General features: G+C 44.2%; 1 protein-coding gene and 1 long non-coding RNA gene across 2 annotated transcripts in view; one reads left to right on the top strand and one right to left on the bottom strand.

Moving 5' to 3' along the window:
* Positions 1 to 20,531, top strand: part of CD38 (CD38 molecule) — a 30,271-nt gene extending 9,740 nt beyond the window's left edge. The window contains exons 2-8 of the mRNA XM_007055383.4: positions 7,345 to 7,474; positions 8,244 to 8,379; positions 10,169 to 10,251; positions 12,638 to 12,714; positions 13,492 to 13,584; positions 17,835 to 17,921; positions 20,092 to 20,531. Of these exons, the coding sequence (XP_007055445.2) occupies positions 7,345 to 7,474; positions 8,244 to 8,379; positions 10,169 to 10,251; positions 12,638 to 12,714; positions 13,492 to 13,584; positions 17,835 to 17,921; positions 20,092 to 20,167 (682 nt within the window). The 3' untranslated portion in view covers positions 20,168 to 20,531. The remainder of the gene's footprint in view (positions 1 to 7,344; positions 7,475 to 8,243; positions 8,380 to 10,168; positions 10,252 to 12,637; positions 12,715 to 13,491; positions 13,585 to 17,834; positions 17,922 to 20,091) is intronic.
* Positions 1,221 to 22,852, bottom strand: LOC122465382. Its single transcript, XR_006290185.1, has 3 exons — positions 22,656 to 22,852; positions 14,575 to 14,576; positions 1,221 to 2,617 (listed from the first exon to the last, which is right to left on the bottom strand). It is a non-coding gene; the product is annotated as an uncharacterized LOC122465382 (long non-coding RNA).
* Positions 22,853 to 24,561: the final 1,709 nt, after the last annotated feature.

The raw sequence follows: 24,561 nt of genomic DNA, 5'->3' as shown, positions 1-24,561 counted from the left end.
CTAGCTCTTGTTTGATGTTGTACTCTGTACAGTAAGTCAAAGAGCCCAATTCTACAACCTTTAAGAGAGAGAGACAGGCCTGCAGAATCGGGACTCAAGTTTTAAGTCTTTAGTAGATTTTACCGTTTTCTTTTTGTGTGTGTTATCACCATTTCATCTATATCATGTCCCAAGTTTCTAGTTCTATCTTCTCTAATTTTAGTCAATGAGCACCTCACACTAGATAGCAGTTACCTTCTGTACGGTACAAAGGAAGGCTTCAGAACGCCTATGTAGTTCAGAACTTCAAGGTCAATAGCAGGACTCCTAGGACTTCTAGATATTCTAGGAGTTGGGGCTTATCTAGATTATCTTTGAAAAAATTTATTTTTAACTACATGATTTGTATATGCCAACTATAAATACAATCCCATGTAATGTACAGTTTTTTGTTTTGTTTTTTAAAAAGGATTTGAGGTAGAATCTGTGTTCCACAAGAGAGTTGATTCAAAGTAAGACAGTCCTTCTCAAAGCAAACCAATGAAATAATTTTGTTGCTCAGTTTTATAGACTAAGTTATCCTTTTATAGACTGAAACATATTTTATAGCCGTCTGGATCTATTTGCATGGTGAGGGTCCGGGTTTTTCCTTTTTTTAAAATACTGTATTGACATGATTTTATTTCTAAAATACCCATTCTGGTGTCTCATTTTTATTTGCCACCCAATAGAGTGGCTGCTTCATAGTAAAAGAAGCAGGAATGTTCCACAGATGTGGACATCTAAATCCTACCTCTTCAATGATTTTAAATATTTACAGTTCAATTATCATTACTACTTATTATTTGTATTGTTGTAGGGTCCCAGTCATGGATCAGGACTCCATTGTGCTGGGCACTGTACAACACAGAACGAAAAGACAGTCACTGCCCCAAAGAGCTTACGGTTTAAGTTCTGCCTCCTTCCCACCTGATCCCAAATACGCACAGTTCTGCCTGATGTTAGTGGGATTTGCACAAACACAGCTGCAGGCAGAACTTGACTTTAGTCTTTTAAAATATTAGAAAACCAAATCATCCTGATGGCTGTTGCTTCATCTCTCTAATAATTGTGATCACAGCCACAGTCTGGTAGCAGGAATGCTCTGGATTGAATCTATTGTTAACTCAACATTTTGGAAATAAAAATCAGGTTTTCATCTTAATCAGTGAGAGACCCTCCACAACTTTGGTCTCCTGGTCATTTTCATTTTGCAATCACAAACATTTGTTTTTGAACTCAGCCATAATGTTAATCGGATTTCAAGGATGGCAGGTTACTTCACTGTATGATATATAAGGGATTTGAGGCATAGCTTTAAAAAAATAAGGACCCCTTAGAAGGACAAAGATTCCCCAAGTTAGAAATAGTAAGCCATCCACATGATCTTTTCCACGTAACAATATTTTAATCCTATCCCCACAAGTCTCTTTCACGAAACAGTTGACACCTGCAGTAAAAAGGGTCCACATGCCCATTACGTAATGTTACCCTTTAAACGGTATGGGCTGATTCAACATGATCATGGTGTAACGTTACGTCATGATGGGATGATGTAATATCAAACCAATAAATTGCTACCATACTGGGCCACATTGCTAGAATGCCTTTGACCTGGTGGGTGTGACCCTGACACTTTCAGGCTGACAATCTTGTTGACCACAGTGGTATAGACACTGTCTCTACTTCTATGGCAGAGTTCCAAAGCACTGGTCCACTCCTCAGCTGTAAGGCTCATCCCCTTTCCTCCTGAACAATTGCATGTAGATCAGCTGGCATCATATGTCTGCGAGCTGTAGCATGTCATCTATCTTCTAGAAAGCTAAGGTACTTATATGACCCTCATTCCCATAGTAATCTTTGATGTATTTATCCTGGGATGTAGTGTGGTGCTATTATCCCCATTCTACAGATGAGGAACTGAGGCACAGAGAGGCTAAAGTGATATGGCCAAGATCATACAATAAGTCCGAACCCATGCCTCCCAAGTTCCACGCTAGCATCGGAACCACTGGACCATCCTTCCCTCACTCAAATCCCCTTCTTCCCAGCCTGCTGTTCCACTGCAGGTCATTCTGAGTCATCACGAGATGGGTGGGAAGGAGCTGTCCCGAGATCTCTCTCTCTCTCATTCAGCATTTCCTAAACGATCTGACCCTCTTCCCACAAATGCTACCAGGAGTTTCAGCAGGTGAACTGCACCAAGGAGGGCAGGGGAAGAAAATTCAGCTGGGCAGCAACGATCATCAAGTGTGGGGGGTGAAGCAGAGTCAGCTGTAAAACAGGGTCTTTGCCAGACTGTGCCTCAGCGAGAGTTTCCAGCCTCCAACCGCTTATCTCTGCGCATCTGCTCTTCTATCATGGGAGCCCTAGGAACTGGCTTAGACACAATGTTTGTTCCTGGGATAAGTGTCTAAACTTGGGACCCTCCCGTCCATACTGGACAGTCAGCAAAGTAGCGAAGTAACTCGCGCTTATTCCAGTATAGCTGGAAACACGCCAGTACAGTGGCTGTCGTCTTTGGCATGCATGCTGCTGCCAGCAGCTATGTTAAATACGGCTGTCAGAACTCATTCTGATGCTGAGCAGCTGGTGTTACCTACTTTCTCCTCTTTTGCAGGAGTACTAGTGGTAGTTTGATTTGGAGCAGTCAAACAAGATGCTCTCAGCTAATGCTCTCAGTCCCACTAGACTTTAAATACAGTCTTGTCCAGGCTGGGGCAAACATACCAGTACAGTGCGTCTCTACAATACAGAGCCCTCAATGAAGTTTTCTGAACACATTTCTTATTCAGAATATGTCTCATGAATATGAATAATTCTTCTGGCAATGAGGGAGAAAGTTTCCTTCTTGCACTGTGTAGCACTACAGTGAAGGATCTCACCGACACACTAGATGGGACTTCTGTCCTGCTTTCATTAACATTCAGCAATGGTAAAGTCAGTGTGAGATTTGCCATTGAATTCTAGGAGATCAGGATCAAACCCTTAGTCTAAACACACCCTTAGATCCTCCATTGGAGAGAGACAGTCTAAGTAATGATAGTTTAAGCTTTCCCCACACTTTCTCAACAGTGCAATAGTATAAGTCTCAGCCTTCATACCTATTAGCCTTTCTGCTGAGATTGCTGAAAATAGGGGTGGCTAGTTAATGCCATTTGTATTGATGGATTGTGCAATGTGTCAAGTTTCCAATAGGTTTCAGAGTAGCAGCCGTGTTAGTCTGTATCTGTAAAAAGAAAAGGAGTACTTGTGGCACCTTAGAGACTAACAAGTTTATTAGAGCATAAGCTTTCGTGCGCTATAGCTCACTTCATCGGACCTAAAAGTGGCAATATTACAAAAAAAAAAACTTGAAAAACAGACTCCAACAAGAGACTGCTGAATTGGAATTAATTTGCGAACTGGATACAATTAACTTAGGCTTGAATAAAGACTGGGAGTGGATGTGTCATCACACAAAGGAAAACTATTTCCCCTCCTACTGTTCTTGTAAAGTGCTGGAAATGGCCCACCTTGATTATCACTACAAAAGGTTCCCCTTTTTTTCCCCCCTTCCCCACTCTCCTGCTGATAATAGCTCACCTTTCCCGATCACTCGTGTTACAGTCTGTATGGTAACACCCATTGTTTCATGTTCTCTGTGTATATAAAATCTCCCCACTATGTTTTCCACTGTATGCATCCGATGAAGTGAGCTGTAGCTCATGAAAGCTTATGCTCTAATAAACTTGTTAGTCTCTAAGGTGCCACAAGTACTCCTTTTCTTTTTAAGTTTCCAGTAGGAACTGGACTTAAGCAATCATCTGATTTCCCCTCCTACGGTATGTCTAACTGTGTGCCTTTCAGTTTGGGATAACCATTGCGTGCACATGAAGACAAGGCAACTTCTGCTGCACTGAAGAAAGTCAGGACTGGAAACTGTTTAGGTTATCACCCTCCAGCTGTTATGCGAGTGCCTCAGCTTTGGAGTAGTTTCAATATGTCTCTAATTTCTATAAGAGACACAAAGTAGATGAGGCAATAACTGAGTGGAAGGTACAAGCTTTTGAGCTTCACAGAGCTCTTCTTTCAGCTCTGTGAAGTTTGAAAGCCTGTACCTTCCACCAACAGGATTTGATCCAATAAAGGATATTCCCACACCTATCTTTTCTCTCTCATATCTTGATAACAGTGTGGCTACAACAACACTACAAATGTTTGATTTCTACATCAGGCTTTCTTTATATTGATGGGCAACTGGTAGGTAATTTCTGAGATAGGTATCTTAGTATTATCCCCATTTTCCAGATGGAGAAACTGAAGGTTAGTAGCTTGCTTGGGGGAATTTTATTCTCCTAAGGCTGCTGCAGAGTGTATAGCATGTGGGGGACAGCAAATTGTAAGTTATTGGTGCTTAGCCCAAAATTTACTAGTGCATTTCTCCAAATTGCCATTGGCTTTGGATGGAATCATGTACCCAATACTGCTGTCCTTTGGTCTCTTCCCCTGTCCTTGCTGGCTACGTTTTTTCCTCAGATTGTGCTATTGACTGTGAACTGACTATATACCTATTTTTCAAATGGTATGGAGGCAGTGCTGTCTAGTGTAAAGAGCACAGAAATGAGGTAGTGTGTGTTCTTGCGGAAATCAACACTGTGTATCTCAGTTTGCCCATCTAATACTCAGATCAGCACCATATAAAAGCCTAGATTGACTTGGGAAATAGTGATAATTCTTCCCTACATCACAGAGCTGTTGTATAGCTTAATTCAATAGGGTGTTTGTAAAGTGCTTTGAAATCCTTGGATGAAAAGTATCATGGTGTTACATTCCTTAGGCCACTTAGGACTATTTTTGACAATCACACCATGACCAAATACCAAACTGCATAGTCCCCATGATATCTGCTGGTAACAATGCTGTAGAGCTGTCGGTGGTGCAAGTTCCTTAAAATAAATGGCACCTCTCCAAGTTAACCAGACAGTATAATTTTATACTGCCCAGAGGAGTACTAGGCACTTCACAGAAGTGATGGTGGTGGGGGAAATATACAACCAGTCCTTCTTAAAAGAGCTTTTGCATGGGGGACACTGAGTGGTGGTGAGAAATAATGGGGAAGGGATGAGTCAGGAAAGGATAAAGGTCACAGCGTTACAGTTATGCAGTTGCTCAGTTTGGACATGCTTATCTCAAGGTGACTCAATTCAGGTGTTTTTTAATTTTCATAAAAAGCACCAACATAAAGCTACCGCATTGTGACTATTACTGACTAACTTATGATGAACAGCACGAAAGAGGTGAGTTTTCAAGAAGGAATTTAAATGTCAAGGGGCTGGTGCCTTGGCAGAGCAGAGAAGGAAGGGTATTCCATCCACCAGGGACAACATGGAACAAATATACTAGTATGGACAAGAATTGAGAGTTGATGTTTGTCCACAAGTGTTAGCTTAATTAATTAGCTTAATTCAATACCTCAAATACAACAGAACAGATGGTCCTGATTAGTCTCAAGAGTATCAGCAAGACTCACATAGTGAAGATTTAGAAATGGAACAGAGTAGCATGTCACTGGAGCTCAACAAAAGTCTCAGAAATGTCACTCCAAGCCTACATATTGAAAAATGACCTCAACCTGGCACAGTGCAATGAATTACCATTGAGCAATACAGGAGAAACTCTCAGCACCTATCAGCATTCACTTGTTGTGTTTCCCATACTGATGACTTAGCTGATGGGCCAATGGCTTAAGCAACAAAGCTAGACACAGACAACTTGGTTGTGCACCCTCCCGCATGTATCAGTTTTACATCAGTGTAATTCCATTCACTTCAGTGGAGTTAGTCCTGACTTCAGTGCAAACAAGAAGGCCAGAATCAGTACTGCAGATAAGAGGATGCTGAAAAGTTGGAGAACAAGTAACTCATGTAATTCCACTGAAGTAAACAGGTATAAAACCATTGTAAAATTGGTGTGTTATTAGAATCAGGCCCTAAATACTTATAAGGTTTCTTCCTTTTTTGGGGGATAAAATTACTGATGCTACCTATGTAGGTCTCCTCTTGGGAAGGTTCACAGGCTGATTTTCAGATTAACAGAAGATCTACATATCTCATTGATCCCCAAACTGGGGGGCATGGAGGAACATTTAGGGGAGGGGGCGCACACATGGCAGGGCCCAGGTCAGCTCCCATGGGAGATAGAGAGGGAGCGCCACCAAGCCCTGCTCCGGCCCCAGCCGCAGCGCCGCATCCCGCCCAGCTCCGGCCCCAGCCGCAGCTCCACTCAGAGGTGCTGGAACTAGGGGTACAGGGGGTGCTGCCACACACCCTGGCTTGAAGTGGTTTCCATTATATACAGGGTTGACAGTTTGGTTCAAAGGCTCTCAGCACCCCCACTATAACAATTGTTCCAGCACCCCTGGCTCCACTCTGTCCCCTCCTCAGCTCCAGCCCAGCTGCAGCCCCATTCTGCCCTCAGCCCAGCTCTGCCCTCATTCCCCCTCCACCCCCAGCCCAGCTCTGCCTCGAGCCCCAGCTCCTCCCCCTTCCCCAGTTCAGCCCCCAGCCCACCCTCCTCTGCTGAACCAGCTGTGCAGTAATGGAGGGAGCGGGGTGCAGACAGATTACATTACTGGTAAGGGGGGCATGACAAAAGCTTTGGGCACCACTGACATATCTACACCGGCAATATTATTCAACTTCTCTGTACCACAAAGCGTTCAATCTCCAGGCTAGATTCTGCCACCCTTGCTGCTCAGGATGAGCAGTCACTGACTTTGTGACCGGTCCAACTGACTGCAGTGGGACAACTCACAGCACTACTCAGCAGGAATGAGGAGGGTAGAATCTGGACCCTCTATTTGTGTGGAGTCAGATATTGAAAGAACTCAGGACCAAATGTTCAAGTGCGCAGCACTGACAACTGGGGCCAAATTTTCAAAAGAATTCCACTCCCTTCTAGGCAGCGAAGCATGGAAGGTGCTCAGTGACTACAGTGATGGGCCGCAGAATAAAATCTCTAAAACAGGGCGAAACAGAGAGAGGGGCTGATTTTCAAAATTACTCAGCATCCAGCATATACTCAACATGCTGAGGGGTTTTGTTGTTGTTGAAAATCTGGCTATTTATTTTGGTGCCTAAATGAGAGAGAAGCACTTTAGGCACTGTCGGCCAGACTTTCTAAACACACCAGAAAGGAGGGGATCCTTTCGTAAGCCCCTCCCCCACTATTTATTTTCTCTTTGTAACACACTAGCAACTCACAGAAATAGAACGATGATTCTGGATGATTACCTGTTTTTTAAACGGTTGATCTCCCAATAACTATATTTTAACCTTTTGACAGAGACAAAGATTGCCAAAAAATATGGGAAACAATGCAAAAGGCATTTATTTACAAGAACCCATGTAATATTACAACAGAAGATTATCAGCCGTTACTGGATTTGGCGAATCATACTATCCCCTGTAACAAGGTAACAAGATTTGTGTGTGATGAGCTGTCTGGGTAGGGACTGCTTGTCTGTACATGCTAGCACAATGAAGATTCTTTGTTTTGTTCTGTGTTTGTAAAGTGCCTCTAGCACAACGGGGTCCTAGGCCAATACTAGGGCTGCTAGGCACTATGGTAACACAAATAATAATAATGATGGCAGTCATGAGTAACCCTCAAATACCTACAGGTACTCTGACTTCAGGATTGAGATAACATTACTCCCAAAGCTACTTCTTTTAGAACAAGAGAATCCTGTTCATTATAGGTCAGTGATGAAGATCACAGAGCATTCCTTCTAGGGAAAAATTTTTGGGCCATGATGGGAAAATCATTGTGGCCGTTATTGCTATTTAGAAGAGAAGCTCTGTGTCAGAACAGCCATGCAGTTAGAGGCACATGGCTTTTTATTGCTCAGGTGCGGTTGAAATGCATGCAGAAATGGAGGAGTGACAGCAATTAGAGCTGGTTAAAAAGTTTCCTTCAAAATGTTTTTTCAGTGTAAAATTGTTTTCCCCAACCAAATTAATTTTTTTTCCCTGAAAATTTCTATTTTCCTTAAAAATCCCACTGGAATTTTTATATATTTAATATTCAGTTTTTGGTCTTTTGACAAAAAACCCACAAAATATAAATGAAAACAAACATTTTCTTCATCAAAACTTTTTCAGGAACAAACAAACAAACAAACAAATTTCCTGACCAGCTCTCATATCAATGCCATTTCTTACACACCATCCTTTCCCTCACAGTCATTATTTTGGAGCAAGACAAATGACCTTGTTCATCGTTATACAAAAACCAATCACAACTTCGTTACTCTGGAGGACACCTTGCTGGGCTATATGGCTGACGGGGTCTCATGGTGTGGAAACCCTTCTAGTCCAGGTAAGGATTCCTTTTTAAAAAACAAACAAAATTAATATAATGATTATAATTCCAGGTTCTTTTTCAGCCACAAATTTCTAAAATAAGAAAATCTCTTTTGGAGAGGATACTTTTCATTGTTGGTTTCAGCCCAAAACAACTGTTGATCCTTTCTACCCTGCCTCAGTTATGGAAAAGTAAAAACACACACCCATTTTCAGCTTAATTTTATCAACACTTCTTAGCTCCCAGTAACACAAAAAGAGCTCAGTCTAGGGACATCAAACTTGGCATGTGACTAGTGCTCACGTCTAGCTAAAGGCCACATATTGCCCCCCTTATTTACAGTAATCAGCAACCTACTGTGATTCCAGTGGGACTACTTGTAAACTAAGGCCCCAGTCCTGCAATATGCTCCATTCAGGCACTTGCACAGAAGTCATTGGGGCCCCATGTAGATATAAGGGGGTTGCCTGTTCAGGCTAAGGGTCTAAGAATGACTAGAGACGTAAGAATCTCTCCCCAAATTTGAGGGAAACTTAAAAAACAAAATAAAAATTATGTGGGAAGTGTCACCTAAGCCTGTTGCTGTGATGGGGTGCAATCAGTGGTGAGCTGGAACTGGTTCGCACCGGTTCGCTAGAACCGGTTGTTAAATTTAGAAGCCCTTTCAGAACTGGTTAAAAGGCCTTCTAAATTTAACCGGCCAAAAGTGGTGCCTTAGGCGCCGACTCCATGGGTGCTCCAGCCCTGGAGCACCCAAGGGGAAAATTTGATGGGTGCAGAGCACCCACTGGCAACTCCCCACCCCACCGTCCCAGCTCACCTCTGCTCCGCCTCCTCCCCCTGAATGCACCGCCCTGCTCTGCTTCTCCGCCCCCCCAGGCTTCCCGCGAATCAGCTGTTCGCGCAGGAAGCTGGGGCAGGCTGAGAAGCAGGCCGCGGCTTCCTGCTCAGGCCCAGGGAGGTGGAGGTAAGCTGGCGCAGCGGGGTGCGAGGAGGGCTGCCCGTGCAGCAGCAGGTAACCCGGGGAGGGGGGGTGCGCAGGGGAATCGCTCCCTGCCCCAGCTCACCTCCGCCACCCTCGGCCTGTGTGGGAAGCCGCGGCCTGCTTCTCAGCCCTCCCCGGCTTCCCACCGAACAGCTGGTTCGCAGGAAGCTGGGGGTGGGGGTGGAGAAGCAGAGCAGGGCGGCGCGTTCAGGGGAGGCGGCGGAGCGGAGGTGAGGTGAGCTGGGGCCGGGCGGGGAGCTCTGCACCCACCAATTTTTCCCCGTCGGTGCTCCAGCCCCGGAGCACCCAGGGAGTCAGCGCCTAAGGCACCACTTTTGACGTGATTGGGAGGGAGTGGCTGCTTCCCCTGCTCCCCCCCAGCTACACTCCCCTGCCCCTTGGAGCCAGAGGGACCTGCCAGATGCTTCCTGGGAGCTGCCCCAGGTAAGCACCTCCAGGACTCCCCACCTCGCCCCCCAGCAGGTGCCTCTGGCTCTTAGAGGTGGGGTGGGGTGGGCACCCACTACGGTGGCCCACAAGACCTCCTGCCCGGTTCTGGGGGCAGTCAGGGGACAGGAGTGGATGGGGCAGGGGTCCGGGGGGGGGGGGGGGGGTTGGATGGGGCAGGAGTCCCAGGGGGCGGGGGTGGGCAATGACCCCCTCGTGGCATGAGGAGGGAACCCGTTGTTAAGATTTTGGCAGCTCATCATTGGGTGCAATGTTTATTTTTGCCATTCTTATTCAGCACTGCAGGCAGTATTAAAGTGTCTGACAATTTCTTCTCTAATCTTAGTTATTCTGCATCATATATTTATTTAGGAATTAACTATGAATCTTGTCCAAAATGGAGTGAATGTGAGAGCAACCCTAGTTCTGTGTACTGGAAAATGGCATCCAAGATGGTAAGGATTATATAGCAACTTCTCCAGGATCACAGTTAGAATTTATTTATCCTTTGGGGGTTGGGGATGTTGAAAGAGTAAAAACTTGGCCCCAAGCAAGTCAATGATAAAACTCCAATAGACTTAAGTGGGACAGGGTTTCACCCAGACTGTGGAAATCTGGGGCTAAAATGCTGAACATCCAAATTTGTCTGGTATGTCTGTTCCATTGGCTAGAAAACAAAGACTTTGATCCCACAACCAAATCCATGCGCCTTTGTAAGATGCATTGACTTCAGTGGGACTCTGTGCAGACACAGAAGGCTGCCTGCACAGATCCAATTGCAGGATTGGGGCCTTAACTATTAACCACGGCTCCCCACTTTAATGGCCAGTACTCTTTTTTTTCCCCTATATTTTTATCATAATCAGTTACATCCTGGAACAATAATTTTAATAAAAATATTCATGTTTATAACAATGAAAGAAATACAGCAAAGGAAAAAGTGGTTAACATTTAAACCTTTGAACACAGTCTGATCAGCTCAGTCGTCTGATGTGAATTCCTCCCAAACTGTTAGGAGTGATGTCACAAATTACTCAAAAAGCCATTTTCCTCTCAGGTTTCACCAAAGACGTTGAATGGGTCAAATATGAACACCGATTAGACTATTATGAATTGAAAGTTGTGCCATGTGTTTTTGGAAATACAGGTTTCCCAAGACTTTCACAAGGTCTCACGTTTCACACAACATTTAATGTCACAATAATTTGGGCACTCTTATTCTTACTTGAATGCATCCCTCCATCAGTGATCATCTTGATATTTGTGTCAAACAGCACCAAGCACAATTAGTGCTTAACAAACATTAACCAACCATAATATAATCATAGGAATCATTCCCTCATACAAATACACAAGATCACAATTGCTAAAACGAATGACTTTTTAAACCTCTGAATGCTAAAAGCATGCTGAAAACTGTTGTAGAGCTTGACTGAAAGAATGAGCGCCTCCTTGTACCTTTTTAACATAACGAGAAGAACTCCTCTGTGAAGCCCTGATTCAGCAAGGTGTACAGGTAGGTGCCTAACTTGAAGCACATGAGTAGTCCCATTGACTTCAATGAGACTCCATATGCTTAAAGTGATGCATGTGCTTCAGTACCTTGCTGAATCGGGGCCTTACAGAATGCTTATTTAACTCTATTCTGTTGCAGTTCTTCCGGCTAAATCAAAGGTAATTTAAATTTATCATCAAATCTGAAGATTTAGGAGACACTGAGTAAGGATATTAGAAACAAAAATGGTTATATGTAAAACAAAAAGTATAACACCCGTCTTAGAGACTATACTTAATCTTTAACAGGCTAAAATCCTTGTCTCAAGTAGTTTCTCACCGAAGGCAATCTCCCAGCATCACCAACCAGCATGGCTGGGATCCACCTTTCACAAATGCAAAAGACACTGTCTTTCTTGCTCGCTCAGTGATAGATACCAAAGTCTCCTTATATTGCCTCGAACTCCTTGTTTTGTCCCCAGAGTCAGGATGGCCCCTATGATTCCTTTCCTAGTGTGCTGGCTCCAAGTTGCCCTCACAGACTTGTGTTGACTCCATATTCAAACCAGGCTTCTATTGCGTTGGCTTATAATGCTTAATCTACATAAGGACCTAGGCAGACAGGTGTCTAGCAAAACTGGTTTGTCAACGCTACCTGGGACACAGACTCTAAAAATATATTTTCAGTACATATATACAACTGCTTACTTATCATTCATCCATCCATCCCTCAAGAGTTATGTGGTTCTGTATGGCATAAGATACCTCATTATTAGATATTTCACACTCCTTTCACAGTATTTATCCAAAAAGGATCGTGTGTTATGTGTAGTCAGTTTGTCAGGCCTGACAGAAGTTGCTACTACAGAACAGGGAGCCCTTTGCCAGTTGGTATTCAGGTCACAGTTGGTCACAGTTAGTTCCCCAGCATAAATTAAGCAGCCTGAGGGCTGCTCTAATTTGCACTGGCTGCCAGTAGACCCATGGTCTGACACAGAAGCCAGGGCTCAGGGAAGTCACAGCAATGTCCTCTACACCAGCAGCCAGGAAAACTGTGGCACAGGAGCTGTTATGCCAGCTTTACACCATCACAGGATCTCCCTACATGGGGTTATCCAGTTGCGGTTGGTCAACGTAGCTTTTAGGTAACTTTGCACCAGTGACAGAAGATGTGGCCTTTTATTTTCACTGGAATCTTCTGGTAAAATAGTGAACCCAGATCCTGAGCTGGTAAACATTTGTGCAGCTGTTCTGAAGTCAAAAGAGCTATGCTGATTTACTCTAGCTAAGGATCTGATCCTGTGTTTCATGTAATGCTAAAGTACAACGTACATTTGCTTTGTTTAGTTTGCAGAAGGAGCATGTGGTGTGGTTCAAGTGATGCTCAATGGATCAATAGATGCTGGAGCATTCAGAAGTAACAGGTATCTACTTAATCAGTCACTACCTGTGGCTCTGTCTTACTACTCACTTCGGGAATGTGTACTGGTGCAGGTGTCTGTGATAGTAAATCCCAGTGCAAGACTGGAGATTTATAGGGCCAGATCTTCTTCAGCTTTGCTAAATCAGTGTTGCTCTGTTGACTTCTATGGAGCTATGCTAATTTACACTTGCTGAGGATCTAGCCCATTCTATTATGCATCTTCTGATGCATTTGATTTGGATTTTTTTCTGAAAATGGCCACAATCCACAGAACTTTATGCAGTAAGCCCAAAATGAACTCCTCCGCTATATTACACTCACATAACCGACACATATAACTACCTTCAGAGTGGATTTCTTGGGTTATGCTCCCCCAGAGATAGCACATACTTTCAGTGACTGACAGGAGGTGCTGCCTCTGCTAATTCTGTGGGATGAAGAAACTTGTGGTTAGCACAAGCAGAAAGTTTTTTTTTCCCTTTAGCAGTGGGAGGCACTGTTAATCCAGACAAGAGAAAAATCATTAGGAATGAAAGAACCTCAGACTGTTTCATTCTGCAAACAGCTCCAAAGACTCTCAATAGAGCTGAATGAAAATGGGGGGAAATTCCGTTACCACAAATTAAATAGTCCATGAAAATCCCATGGGAAAATTACACGTTCTCTCCACTGGGAATAACGATAACTCATATGAGTATGTAGTAGTGACTGGAAAACACTTTGTTTATCTTGTTCTAAAGCTAAGATGTGTTGCTTTTTCATGCTCCCATTCTTACAGCATTTTTGGAAGCGTTGAGATCTTTAACTTAGACCCAGACAAAGTTTCTACAGTGCAGATTTGGCTTATGCAGAACATCGGTGGACCTCCAAGGTAAAGTTTGCTAGTACAAAATAGCGTGAGATGCTTTGTTTCTATAATTTAAAGTGCAGTGCAATTCTGAAACATGACTAAAAATAGCACTCTCTTACCCATCAACTTTGCTCCTTGAATGCAATTAGCTACTTACTTTAGTAGAAATAATAAGATTTTTACCACTTTTTATAAAATTATTATTATTACTGCCAGCTCTGCTGAGCCAATACAGCTCTGGAAGAGCAAAACTGTTTCCTTTCTGTTCGTCTTGCAATTGGATATAGTTATCTCCGCAACCCTCTTGTCTTCAAATTCTGTACCTCTTTACGTCTGTGCAATCCTACGGAGGCCCAACAGATCTGTGTAGTGCTCAGACATAAAGAGCACAGTTTGGCTGAGTTAGCAGATCTGTGCAGTTGGAAAGCATCTTTTTACGTGGAAACCGAGCAAATATGCTCCGCAGGTCACTGAGAGGCAATCAGTGCACAGTAACCATGAAGCCATGTTTTGCCAAGTAATTTTTAATAATAGAACCACAATTTAAATGTTTATTTTTAACTATTCCATACCAGACAGTGCCCATAAGTCACCAGAGAATTTCTATTCTATATAGGTTTTATAAAGAGCTCATCACCATAGTATCTGAGCACCTTCCAGTAGTGCATTAAGTGACATGACTAACATCTGTCACGCATCTGCTCTCTCATCCTCTCCACAGGGGGAGAAGTACGTACAACAGAGTGTTTTGTTTTGGAATTTTAATTTTATATTACACACATTCCTGTAAGTTTATGTTAGAGAAGGCAGTCAAGAAATGCACCTTGCACTTAGAGTGGAAGGTGATGCAATCTGTGAGGGTCCTCTGTAGGCAAGGGGGATCTTCTACATGGATCCTTGAGCGTACGCTTTGCACTGATGCACTGGCACAGCATGCCTGTAATGTGTCTGAATCTGGCCCTCTGATCTCAATTGCTCTGGTGTAAATACAGAGTAACTCCATTTACTTACTCCTGATTTGCACCAGTAGTACACAGATTAGAATTGAGCCTTGGAAGCCTTTCCACCAGTTGAGGACCTCTGCTTACTACTTAAGTCCACTAGAGTGTCTGGCCATTAACTGGGAGACGTGATTGGGAATAAGCAGGAAGCATTCTAACAAATGAATTCATCTGGTCACAAAGGGCTCAGCCCCAAAACAAGATAAACATTATTTTAAGAGAACCCAAAACATCCAGATTTCTAAAATCAAACCACGAGGGGCAAGTGACACACAGGACAGACAAATTCCGTAGAGGGGCTCTAGAGACTCCATAAACCTAGGGTTGCCAACTGTGGGATCACACAGACCCAAACACTGTTGCCCCACGCCTGCCCCACGCCTTCTCCGAGGCACCACCCCATTCACTCCATCCCCCCTCCCGCCGTTGCTCGCTCTCTCCCACCCTCACTCACTTTCACCAGGCTGGGACTCGGGGTTGGGGTCCAGGCTCTGGGCTGGGGCCAAGGGGTTTGGACTGGGAGGGGGCTCCAGGCTGAGCCTGGGTTGGGGTGCAGGAGGGGTGCAGGGTGCAAACTATGGGAGGGAGTTTGGGTGTGGGGGGGCTCAGGGCTGGGACAGGGGATTGGGGTACAGGAGGAGGTTTGGGGTGCAAGCTGTGGGAGGGAGTTGGGTGTGGGAGGGGGCTCAGGGCTGGAGCACAGAAAGGGGTTCAGGCTCCAGCCAGGAGGTGCTTACCTGGGGTGGCTCCAACCTGCAGCTCCTGGGGAAGGGGGCTCCGTGCACTGCAAGTGGCGCCCTTGGAGCTTCCATTGGCTGCAGTTCCCGGCCAATGGGAGTTGTGGAGTCTGTGCACTGCCCACCCCCCAAGCGCTGAGACCCCCCTGCTTTCCCCTTCCTCCCCCACCAGGGGTCAGAGACATGTCAGCTGCTTCTGGGAGCGGCCCAGGGCCAGGGCAGACAAGGAGTCTGCCTTACCCCTGCTGTGCCACTGGACTTTTAGCATCCTAAAATATCCCTGTTTGGCACCAGTAGCCTCCAAGAGATAGGGCCTGATTCCAGGAGACTCCCAGCAACACCGGCAGGGTTGGTAACCCTACATAAACCACAAGAGCATATCTCTACATCTGCACTGACCCCTCCTTACACACACCCTTCACCCCTCCCAATGCTGCTGCCCCTCCCCACACCCAGCCTTTGTAAAGGTGCCACTTAGTAGTGCAACAAAAAGTCTCCTGACAGGACTGCAGGCTAGAAACTTGCTGCTTTTGCTCAACAGCATCACAACCGGAGGAGAAGGCAGGGGACTTCCCCACTGACCAAACAGGAAGTAAAGGAGGGGTGGAGCACGGGATGAAGTCACCCAGTTAACTGCTTGATGACCACTTTGACAGAGACACACAGCCTCCCTGAATGCCCCTCCCCCATCGTACTGGTCACTGTCCACACTTACTTGGTACCAGCATAGCTTTTGCTCCCTTCTCTAGAGGCATCCCAGCAGCAGAATGACCCACATTTCCCTCCTCAGCAGAGACCGAGCAGCTCTTACCTCATGCTCCGGCAGCCTGCTCAGTCCCTCTGGAGCCACACTTTCCTCCTGTGCGGAGGCCTCCAACACCCTCACAGCAGTTTCCCCTTCGCTATCCAATTAACATCTCTGGCACGTCAGCTCTGAATGTTGATTTGATTCACATCACATGTTGTGTCAGCCCACAGCTTCAGGAAACTCTTATGAATGAGGAGGATTGTTTCTGTTTGTCAACTGGCCTGTGTTTTGTGGGGCAATCCTGCATTTGCCCCCATGACTTCCTACCTCACTGATCTGTCTCACATGCTGGGCAACTGGGATTGATGGGTTTTTATTACAGTTTGCATCTCCTTCCACTCAGGGGCTTTCCCCCCCACACACACTTTCTTCACTTCCACATCACTGGAGCCTTAAATGAGCAGGAGGGCTGACTGTGCTGCTACAGACAGGGAACGTGTGAGGCAGCCAGCACCACTTTGCTTCTCCCTGTCTCCTTCCCGGGCTTTTCTAATCCCTGCTCTTGCTGTGCTTTGCTGCACTAATAGCTGTGTTAGCTGCTAATACTTTGGTCTAGACAACTCCCAAACGGTGCGTAGGACTCACAAGAGGAAACCAGGTTTCTCTGTTTTTTCCAGTTTTAACAAATGGGAAACTCACCCTTAGATCATGGACTTCATGCAGGGATTGCAAAATGAAATTCTATGGCCTGTGCTAGATAGGAGGCCAGTCTAGACGATCAGAACAGTCCTCACTGGCTATGAATTCTGAATTCCTTACATACCAAATTTCATGAAACTGACAACTAAGTTATACCTGCAAAATATACACACACAGGTGCAAATGTGCAAACTGCCTGCTAAACATATATTGACAGGTGTGCAGACAAGTGCTGATTACATGGTTTGTGATGGAAAAAAATGTTAATTTATAGCTGCACTTGTGTATTTTGTGGACCAACCCAGACATCTGTTTTGTTTTTTTTTCAGTTTGGCCTTGTGTTGTATGCATCAGTGGGCTCTGAATACATCACACTGGAAATTAGCACCAATCCTGGTGTTGGATAGCATTTAACAATTAGCAATGGAATTTATTCAGACAGGGAGAAATTCACCTTGATGAAGAGGAGCAGCACAGGGTCCTCCACATGACTTAAACTCTTTGGGAGGGATACACAGAGGGAGCTGTAGATGGAATGGCCAACTGCAGGAGAGGGATCTGGAGTAGGGACCTACATCCATGAATATATGGCCAGTCTCCCTTTTCCACTGTACACACACAGGACCTGATCACTTTGCTTTCCATTGACTTCAGTGAGCCTTAGATCAGGCCCACTGAGTCTGTAGGGCACAGGGTCTAGAATAGCAGCTGTGAATGGGCAAGTTCTGCAGCCCTCATGCCCTGCCGGTGTGTAAAAGGACTGAATTATTTCTCACAACACAGTTAGCTCCCCATGCAAAGACTTTTTGCAGGAGAGAGTGATGGTCACCCGAGAATTCTACTCAGTAAGGCCCTGATCCATGTGGTCAGACCCCACCACCACCCGGAGCTCCATTGACGCCACTGGACTTCACAGAGGCACTGGGGCTCCCTGGCACGGATTAGCTGGCAGGAGTGAGGTACATTTAACCAAATGTGTGGTCAGACAGCATGAGGCAGCATAGTGTAAAATCCACCTGTGTCTGCCAGTTGTGAACTTCATACACATGCAGGATACACGTAACAACCTGAGGTTTTTCTTTTCAGTGAGTCCTGCACGGGTCGCTCTATAACAAGGTTAAAAAGCATCTTAGAGGAACGAAACTTGAGTGTCTCCTGTGAGGACAATTATAGGTAATTATCTGCTTTGGGTTTGAGTTGGAGTCTACTTGTGTAACATGAGGCAGTTTTCCTCCTAATCAGAATATTTTTTGAAGGAAATAGGTCATGCTTTATTATGCTAATGTATCAGTGGCCATTGTGAAAATGACATCAGTGGCATAAGTTTGATGTCATAATAGTACTCATATTACACTTCTGCTCCAAAGACTGCCCTCGTTTCCGATCCACTTCTAGGTAAATTCAAGCTGCTGGTGCTCCTCTTTCAAGTCCTCTGTGGTTCAGTCCTCGCGACTAAAGTCAATCCCTCTCCTAACGCTCTGCCGTGGCAGTAGAGAACAAGAGATGCGCTCCCACTTGTCATAATGCCTAGATTTGATCTGCTGGGGGCATTGCATTTTCAGGGGCTAGCCTCTGACTGTGGAATTTGCTTCCTTTATTGCTGGTTGACCTTCTGGACCTGCTATATAGCCCATCTATTTGGTGAGGGTTTGCCTGTGAAACAATAGCTGGAAGTGCTAAGTATTATTAATTATTATGATTGCCCTCTCCATTCCCTTACTCAGAAGAAGGCTGCATGCTGGGGGCGGAGACCCATGGGCACCATTCAAAGCTGCTGCTGCCTGAACATTGCAGCTGCTTGCAACCAACTACATGGAATTATGGAGGGAAGGTGGGAGAATTTCCAAGAGCCACGTGATCACTTCACTTGCAGACACAACAGCATGTTTGCAGTGTGTGCGTATTAGGGTGGGAATGCATCGGGGTCCTACAGTTTTTTCTACCTGTAGTGATCCTCTCCCATGCTTATCATGAGCTTGAGGAAGAATTATAGGCAATTCCTGCAAGTCATCAAGCTGGCTACTGGCGAGGAATGGCATTTATTAGGGCATCGCTTCCAGTTGCCATGATGAAGAATATGGAAGTAATCTGGTATCCATTTTCAGGGGCTCATGGCAATGGTGGGGGGAAAAAAAGAGGCTAAGACTCTCTAATATTGATTCAGATTCATCCAAATGGAGGAAATAATTTTTGGTAGTGACAGTGCTGTCCTGGGAGTGAAGTTGTTAACTAGGAACAAAAATAATTCGTATTTATCGAGAACAACTTTCCTTAGAGCAGAACTTGTATATTGATAAGAATATTTCCTGAGTAAACAATCATTTCAATAAACCATTGGGAGTTTTATAATTTAAATTTTAGTCATCTTTAATTGGCTTGCAAAGGAGGATGACTGGACAAATGCATCATCTGGCACTAAGATTTTAACGTTCTGGAAGACAAAGCCATTTCTTCCTCTTTGTAATATGCATTACTGGGGCTGATTCATAAGCACCTTGTGGAGTCATTTATACTATTGTGATGTAAAATGCTGCCAAATGAGAGTCTTAGTATTTTGCATCCGCTTTGTTCCCATGTAAATCTAACCCTGGCCAACACCGGGGATTAAACCTACAATGGCTGGAGCTAACAGAACAAGGATCTGTAGTTGGGGGCTGTAACAACTCATATCCTTTGCGGAGAGGAGGACCTGTAACACACTCACTGGTGGGTTACAGAAGTGGCCCCCCAAGGTGGAAGACAATAATGATTTAGGGCTTCTGTCAGAGCTCAATCAATAATAACCAGCTGCCCAAAGCAACACCGACAATTAACTAGACCACTTTAGGTGAAATGGGGGCAAGTAGTAGTATTTTCAATGTACAGTAAAACTCTTCAGACCAGATATTCAGCTGCTGGCAATCAGCATTGCTCCACTGAAGCTACTGTAAATGGAGCTATGCTGATTTAAATCAGCTGCACATTTTACTTACAGCAAGTATAGCATGGATGGATGATTCTTATTTTTGTCAGCCAGTCAACATGATGTTCTGTTAATAACTCAAAAAATTGGTTCAGTGAAGAAATTTCAAACCCACAAGTCTAAGTATGTTTGAAATTTATTCAGATGTGTTACTGAAAAAGCATCAGTGGTAGACTGCAGTAAGGAGAAAACATCCTAGCTGTGTCTGTGCAGAAACTTATATCACCTTAAGAAAGGAGATCTCCTGGACTCAGAACTATGTAACATGTACTTTGACTTCCATGTGGCACTTGATAACTGCTTTTAATGATCAATAGAGTTATGACACCATACATCCAAAACAGCCACTAATGTTTGGGTTTCTTTTTTGTCTTATCACAGGCCAGTTCAGCTGCTTCAGTGTGCAAGTGATCCTGACCATGCAGACTGCACACTTTGCCCCAATAGTGTACAGTGAAACACACAGTACTCCACATTGCTTAAATCATTCCTTAACTGTGTATGATACTGAACAAGAGTATGTGTATATACTGTATAGAGTACTATATAGTATAAATGTGTCTACAAACACTGTCTGTTACCAGAAAACCTTGCTGTGGCTGTTACACTAATAAATGAAAGAAAGGAGATGATATTTTAGGTGCGGTTACTGTACACAAACACACATACTGCCCACACTGGCTTCCCACCTCTTCAGCGTGACGGCCAAACATATTGTTTCAGAAAGGTCAAGAGGGCCACAGTATATTTTTTGGGTCAGATTCTCAGCCCGGCTCCGCTCCCTTTAACCAGCGCAGGTGGTGCAAAGGGAACAGAAGCCACCTGCAAGTCCCCTGCTGGGGATTCCCTGGCGTAGGGAATACATAGGGAAGAGCCATAGCCATTTCTTCCTGGCACACAGGGGAGTGTGGGAGGAGGGAAGGGAAAGTGGCTGGAACAGCTGTGCTCTGGCTATCCCCAGTGGGAATGTGTTTCTTAGAAGACTGCTGCCAAATGATACAAATTACAGCAGCCCACAAGGTACTCTGAAGTGTACCAGGGCAGGGACACACAATCAATCAGTTACAGCTTCTCCTTTGTTCCTCCCTCTCTCAGGCTGCCCTGTCTGGTTGTGTGAGGGAGGGAGGCCTTGCATTGCTAGGCACTTCCTGAGGCTCTGGCACAGCCAGTTGAGCTTCTCTCCTGTTCTTTCAGAGCCTGGAAGGGAAGCGTGCACCAGAAAAGCCAGAACTACGCTCATTGCCCTACCCAGCATTGCAGCAGGTGGCCAGCAGGGAAGCTGCTTAGCAGCTGAAGCAGGCAAGAGATAGCATCTCTCAGAGCACTTCCAGCTCCCCCCAGATCTACTTCTGAGGCTGCAGGAGAGGCGGTGGGAGGTAGCTGGGGAAGAGGCAGCAACAGGGCCGATTCCGACTCTTCCATTTAAAAGTCACCAGGCACAGCTCAGGGACCACGTTTTCAGTTCAGAATCAAATATAAAATGTTGTTCTTAGCAAACAGCCACCCTCACAGTCTACAAAGTGGCCTCCACGCCACAGCTTGGACACCACTGAGAGAGACAGACAGGAAGATCCCAAAATAAGTAGTCGCTGCTTTAGCTTCTGAAGTTGACGGTGACTTCTTTGTAGCATACAATTTCCAAGCACACATACCATAGTACCATAAACGGTAAGAGTTTTCTTATATTTCTTTTTTGCTGTCATGATACTTAGATTCAGGAGTAACTATATGAAACTGAAGACTTAGGGCTAGAGGGTGGCCTTGGCTCTCTTCCCTTTGCGCTACTCTGATAACACATAGGAAAAGAGCTGGAGCTTTCCTGAAATATGGACTCTGATATGTAGTTACTGCAATTAACTCAGACTTACATCAATAACTTTAATTCAGTTATTTCTGACAAGAGAGTTGGAGAGTTTAATATTATATTGGCTTTTGTACATATTATGTCATAATACAAAATGATAATGTACAATAATATTGCTGATGGCAAATGTTCCTAATTCTATTACACACATTGGTTAATCATGGACTGGATACTTAAAATGAGTCATCTATTAAGAGATTTTCACGTGGATTAGAATAGTCAGAAAAGTGGAATAATTTCAGAAGTGTTTCTCTATGAAAACATACTTGCATTGTGAGAATAAGGAAGAGAAAGAAAATCAGCAGAGCCAAGAATTGCTTTTCTTTTTCAACAAATGATTTCTATTGTTGTCTCTCTGTCTTTAGTTTTGCCTACACACTGCTACATATTAAGAGTCTAGGGCGTATTCTGTCCAAGAATTCTTATGGGGTTGGTGCATTTCTGTACCATGCCATCCTTCCCAATGGCTGCCCCCTTTAAGTGAAATATAGCTCTCAGACTTACATCTCCACTGTACTATTCTACTATAACATTTACATTAAGTATAGCAACACATTCTTGATATTTGAAACATTTGTGTATCTAGGATACACTATTCCATTGGGGAAAACTTCCCAAAAAGTGGCAGTAATAGATTGTGAAAGATTTTTCAGACCATTATTTCATTGTTGAGTTTTTAACCCTTTAACACTTAGAAGTAGTTTCAACATTTGGCACCCTTGATGAATGTTAGTGGAGAAGCCAGGGACTGACTGGGCCATGAAGAGTGAATTACCCTCTCAACCATACAGATGGCTCTTCTAGAACAGTTTCTCAAACTGCGGGTTGTGAGCCCTCAGGAGGTCATGAGGTTATTACGTCGGGATCATGAGCTGTCAACCTCCACCCCCCAAAGTTTGCTTTCAGCATTTATAATTGTGTTAAATATATTAAAAAATGTGTTTTTAACTTATAAGGGGAGGTTGCACTTGAGGCTTACTGTGTGAAAGGAGTCACCAATACAAAAGTTTGAGAACCACTCTTCTATAACATGGTTGAGGCATAGTGATGAGAGAGTGTGGGGAAGCTTGCTTATATGTACCTGGTCTGTAGATAGATAGAGGATTCTATTCTTCAGGACTGTCTGTCTAGCATCTCTTCCTGGTGTTAAATACTCTGGAAAAAGAAAACCTCATAACCTCTCAAAATATTAAACTATACTTATACCCACATGAGCATTTAGCAGAGGCACCACATCACAAATCCCCTCTCTCTACACCAAACAAATCTGCTGACAAATTCTGCACCTGTTGCAGACAGTTGATCAGCCATTTGTGTTGCTCAGAATGAAGTGCATTGCCGTTAGCCAGCCTTGATGGCACATGGACAATCTGATTATATAATTAGCACTTATTCACAATAGCTGAGGAGGATTTATGGTGGTTATCACTGATTACACAATAAAACCTATCTAGCAAACTGTTGAGCAAACTCATCAGGAAATACACATTTCAAGGCAACAGTGAACAATTAACTCTGACAATTGTGCTTTAATTAATGACAGCTTTTGGGCACAGGTGTCAGGCATACGATTGTGCTAACAGTAATATTTCTTTAAGAGGGATCATTTACAGATAGACTTGGCAGAAAAACAAAATAAAATTATGAAAGTATTAAACATTTGACTTGTCTGCTCCATCTAGTACTATAATTCATAAATTCCACTGCCCTTTTGAAATAGAGAAACATATATTCATATAGTTCAAAACATGTACAAAGTATAGTCAGTATTTTACATATGCATTGAATACACTGAAACTAATCCTTCTTGTAATTTGTACAGATTATATTAAAGATAACAAGGCTGGATTGTGGGACAAAGTCTCAGCCCCACATGGGGAGTTGTGCAGAGGTGCATTACTCAAAAACCTTAGGAGGATCATGCAGGAGGGAGGTATAATGCACCTGAGCTCCCAGGAGCATATATAACCTATCAAGGCTACTTATATGGCCCCTCAGTACCATAGCAACTAAGCATCTCCCTATCTTTAATATATTTATCCTTACAAGAGCCCTGAGCTAAACAGAAGTTCTATTATCCCCATTTTGCATTTAGGGAACTGAAGCACAGAGAGATTTGGTCTATTCACCTACTGTCTCATCTTATATTTAGGATGACACTCAGTGTTGCCAAGGGGATGCAGTGCAGACTGGGCAGGCTGGAACACAGAGTAGGCATGTCAGGGCTTAGCTATTTTGAGTTGTGTGCAAGCAGAAACGAAAACAGTAAAATTAGTTAAAATGGGGAAAGTGTGTGTATATATTCACCTATAATGACTCACTGAATGTTACTCAGAAGAATTCACCACTGGGTCGAGACCAGGTGTAGAAACTTTCCACCCCAAAATGTGAGATTTTCAGATAGTGATGAGCAACTGACAACAGGGGATTATAAACGGGATTCCTCACATACCTGCAGCAGGGACTGGTACAGAAGCAGAACCTTCTCCCAGATCAGTTGGCACAGGATGCCCTCCATGCATGGCCCTAGAAGTTCCACTGGGCATCCAAAAAAATCATCTCTCAAACCTACTCTCACCAAAAAGTTCAGCAGAGGGAGTAAGAAGATCAGACCAGCAAGCCCCATCCTTGTTGGAAACTGTGCCAGGGAGAGAATGAAAAGATGCTGCACTCAGAAGCAATTTCTTTGACAATATGGTTTGAGATGCAGATGAAATGTACTGACAGACTGACCTTTCTTATTACATTGTTTGAACATTCTTATAGAGTTCAGCAGCTCTGGGGCAAGGGGGAGGGGACTGGTGGGGCAGGGAGGCATGGGTAGCTGGTGGGGCTTTGTAGAGAGGATGGAACAGAACTGTGTGGGTGATATGGGTTAGGGGAGAACTTGTGAATCAACGGCTCCACAGCACTGTTGCCTTAGCTCCCCAGTGCACCAGTTACATAGGAAGCCCATGATGTGCCGGCACCTTGGTGAAGAGATACTT

This window comes from Chelonia mydas, chromosome 4 (assembly GCF_015237465.2).
Source record: "Chelonia mydas isolate rCheMyd1 chromosome 4, rCheMyd1.pri.v2, whole genome shotgun sequence".
NCBI classification, from domain to species: Eukaryota; Metazoa; Chordata; order Testudines; family Cheloniidae; genus Chelonia; species Chelonia mydas.
Note: the sequence above shows the minus strand (reverse complement) of the source record. Positions and strands in the feature narration are given on the sequence as shown.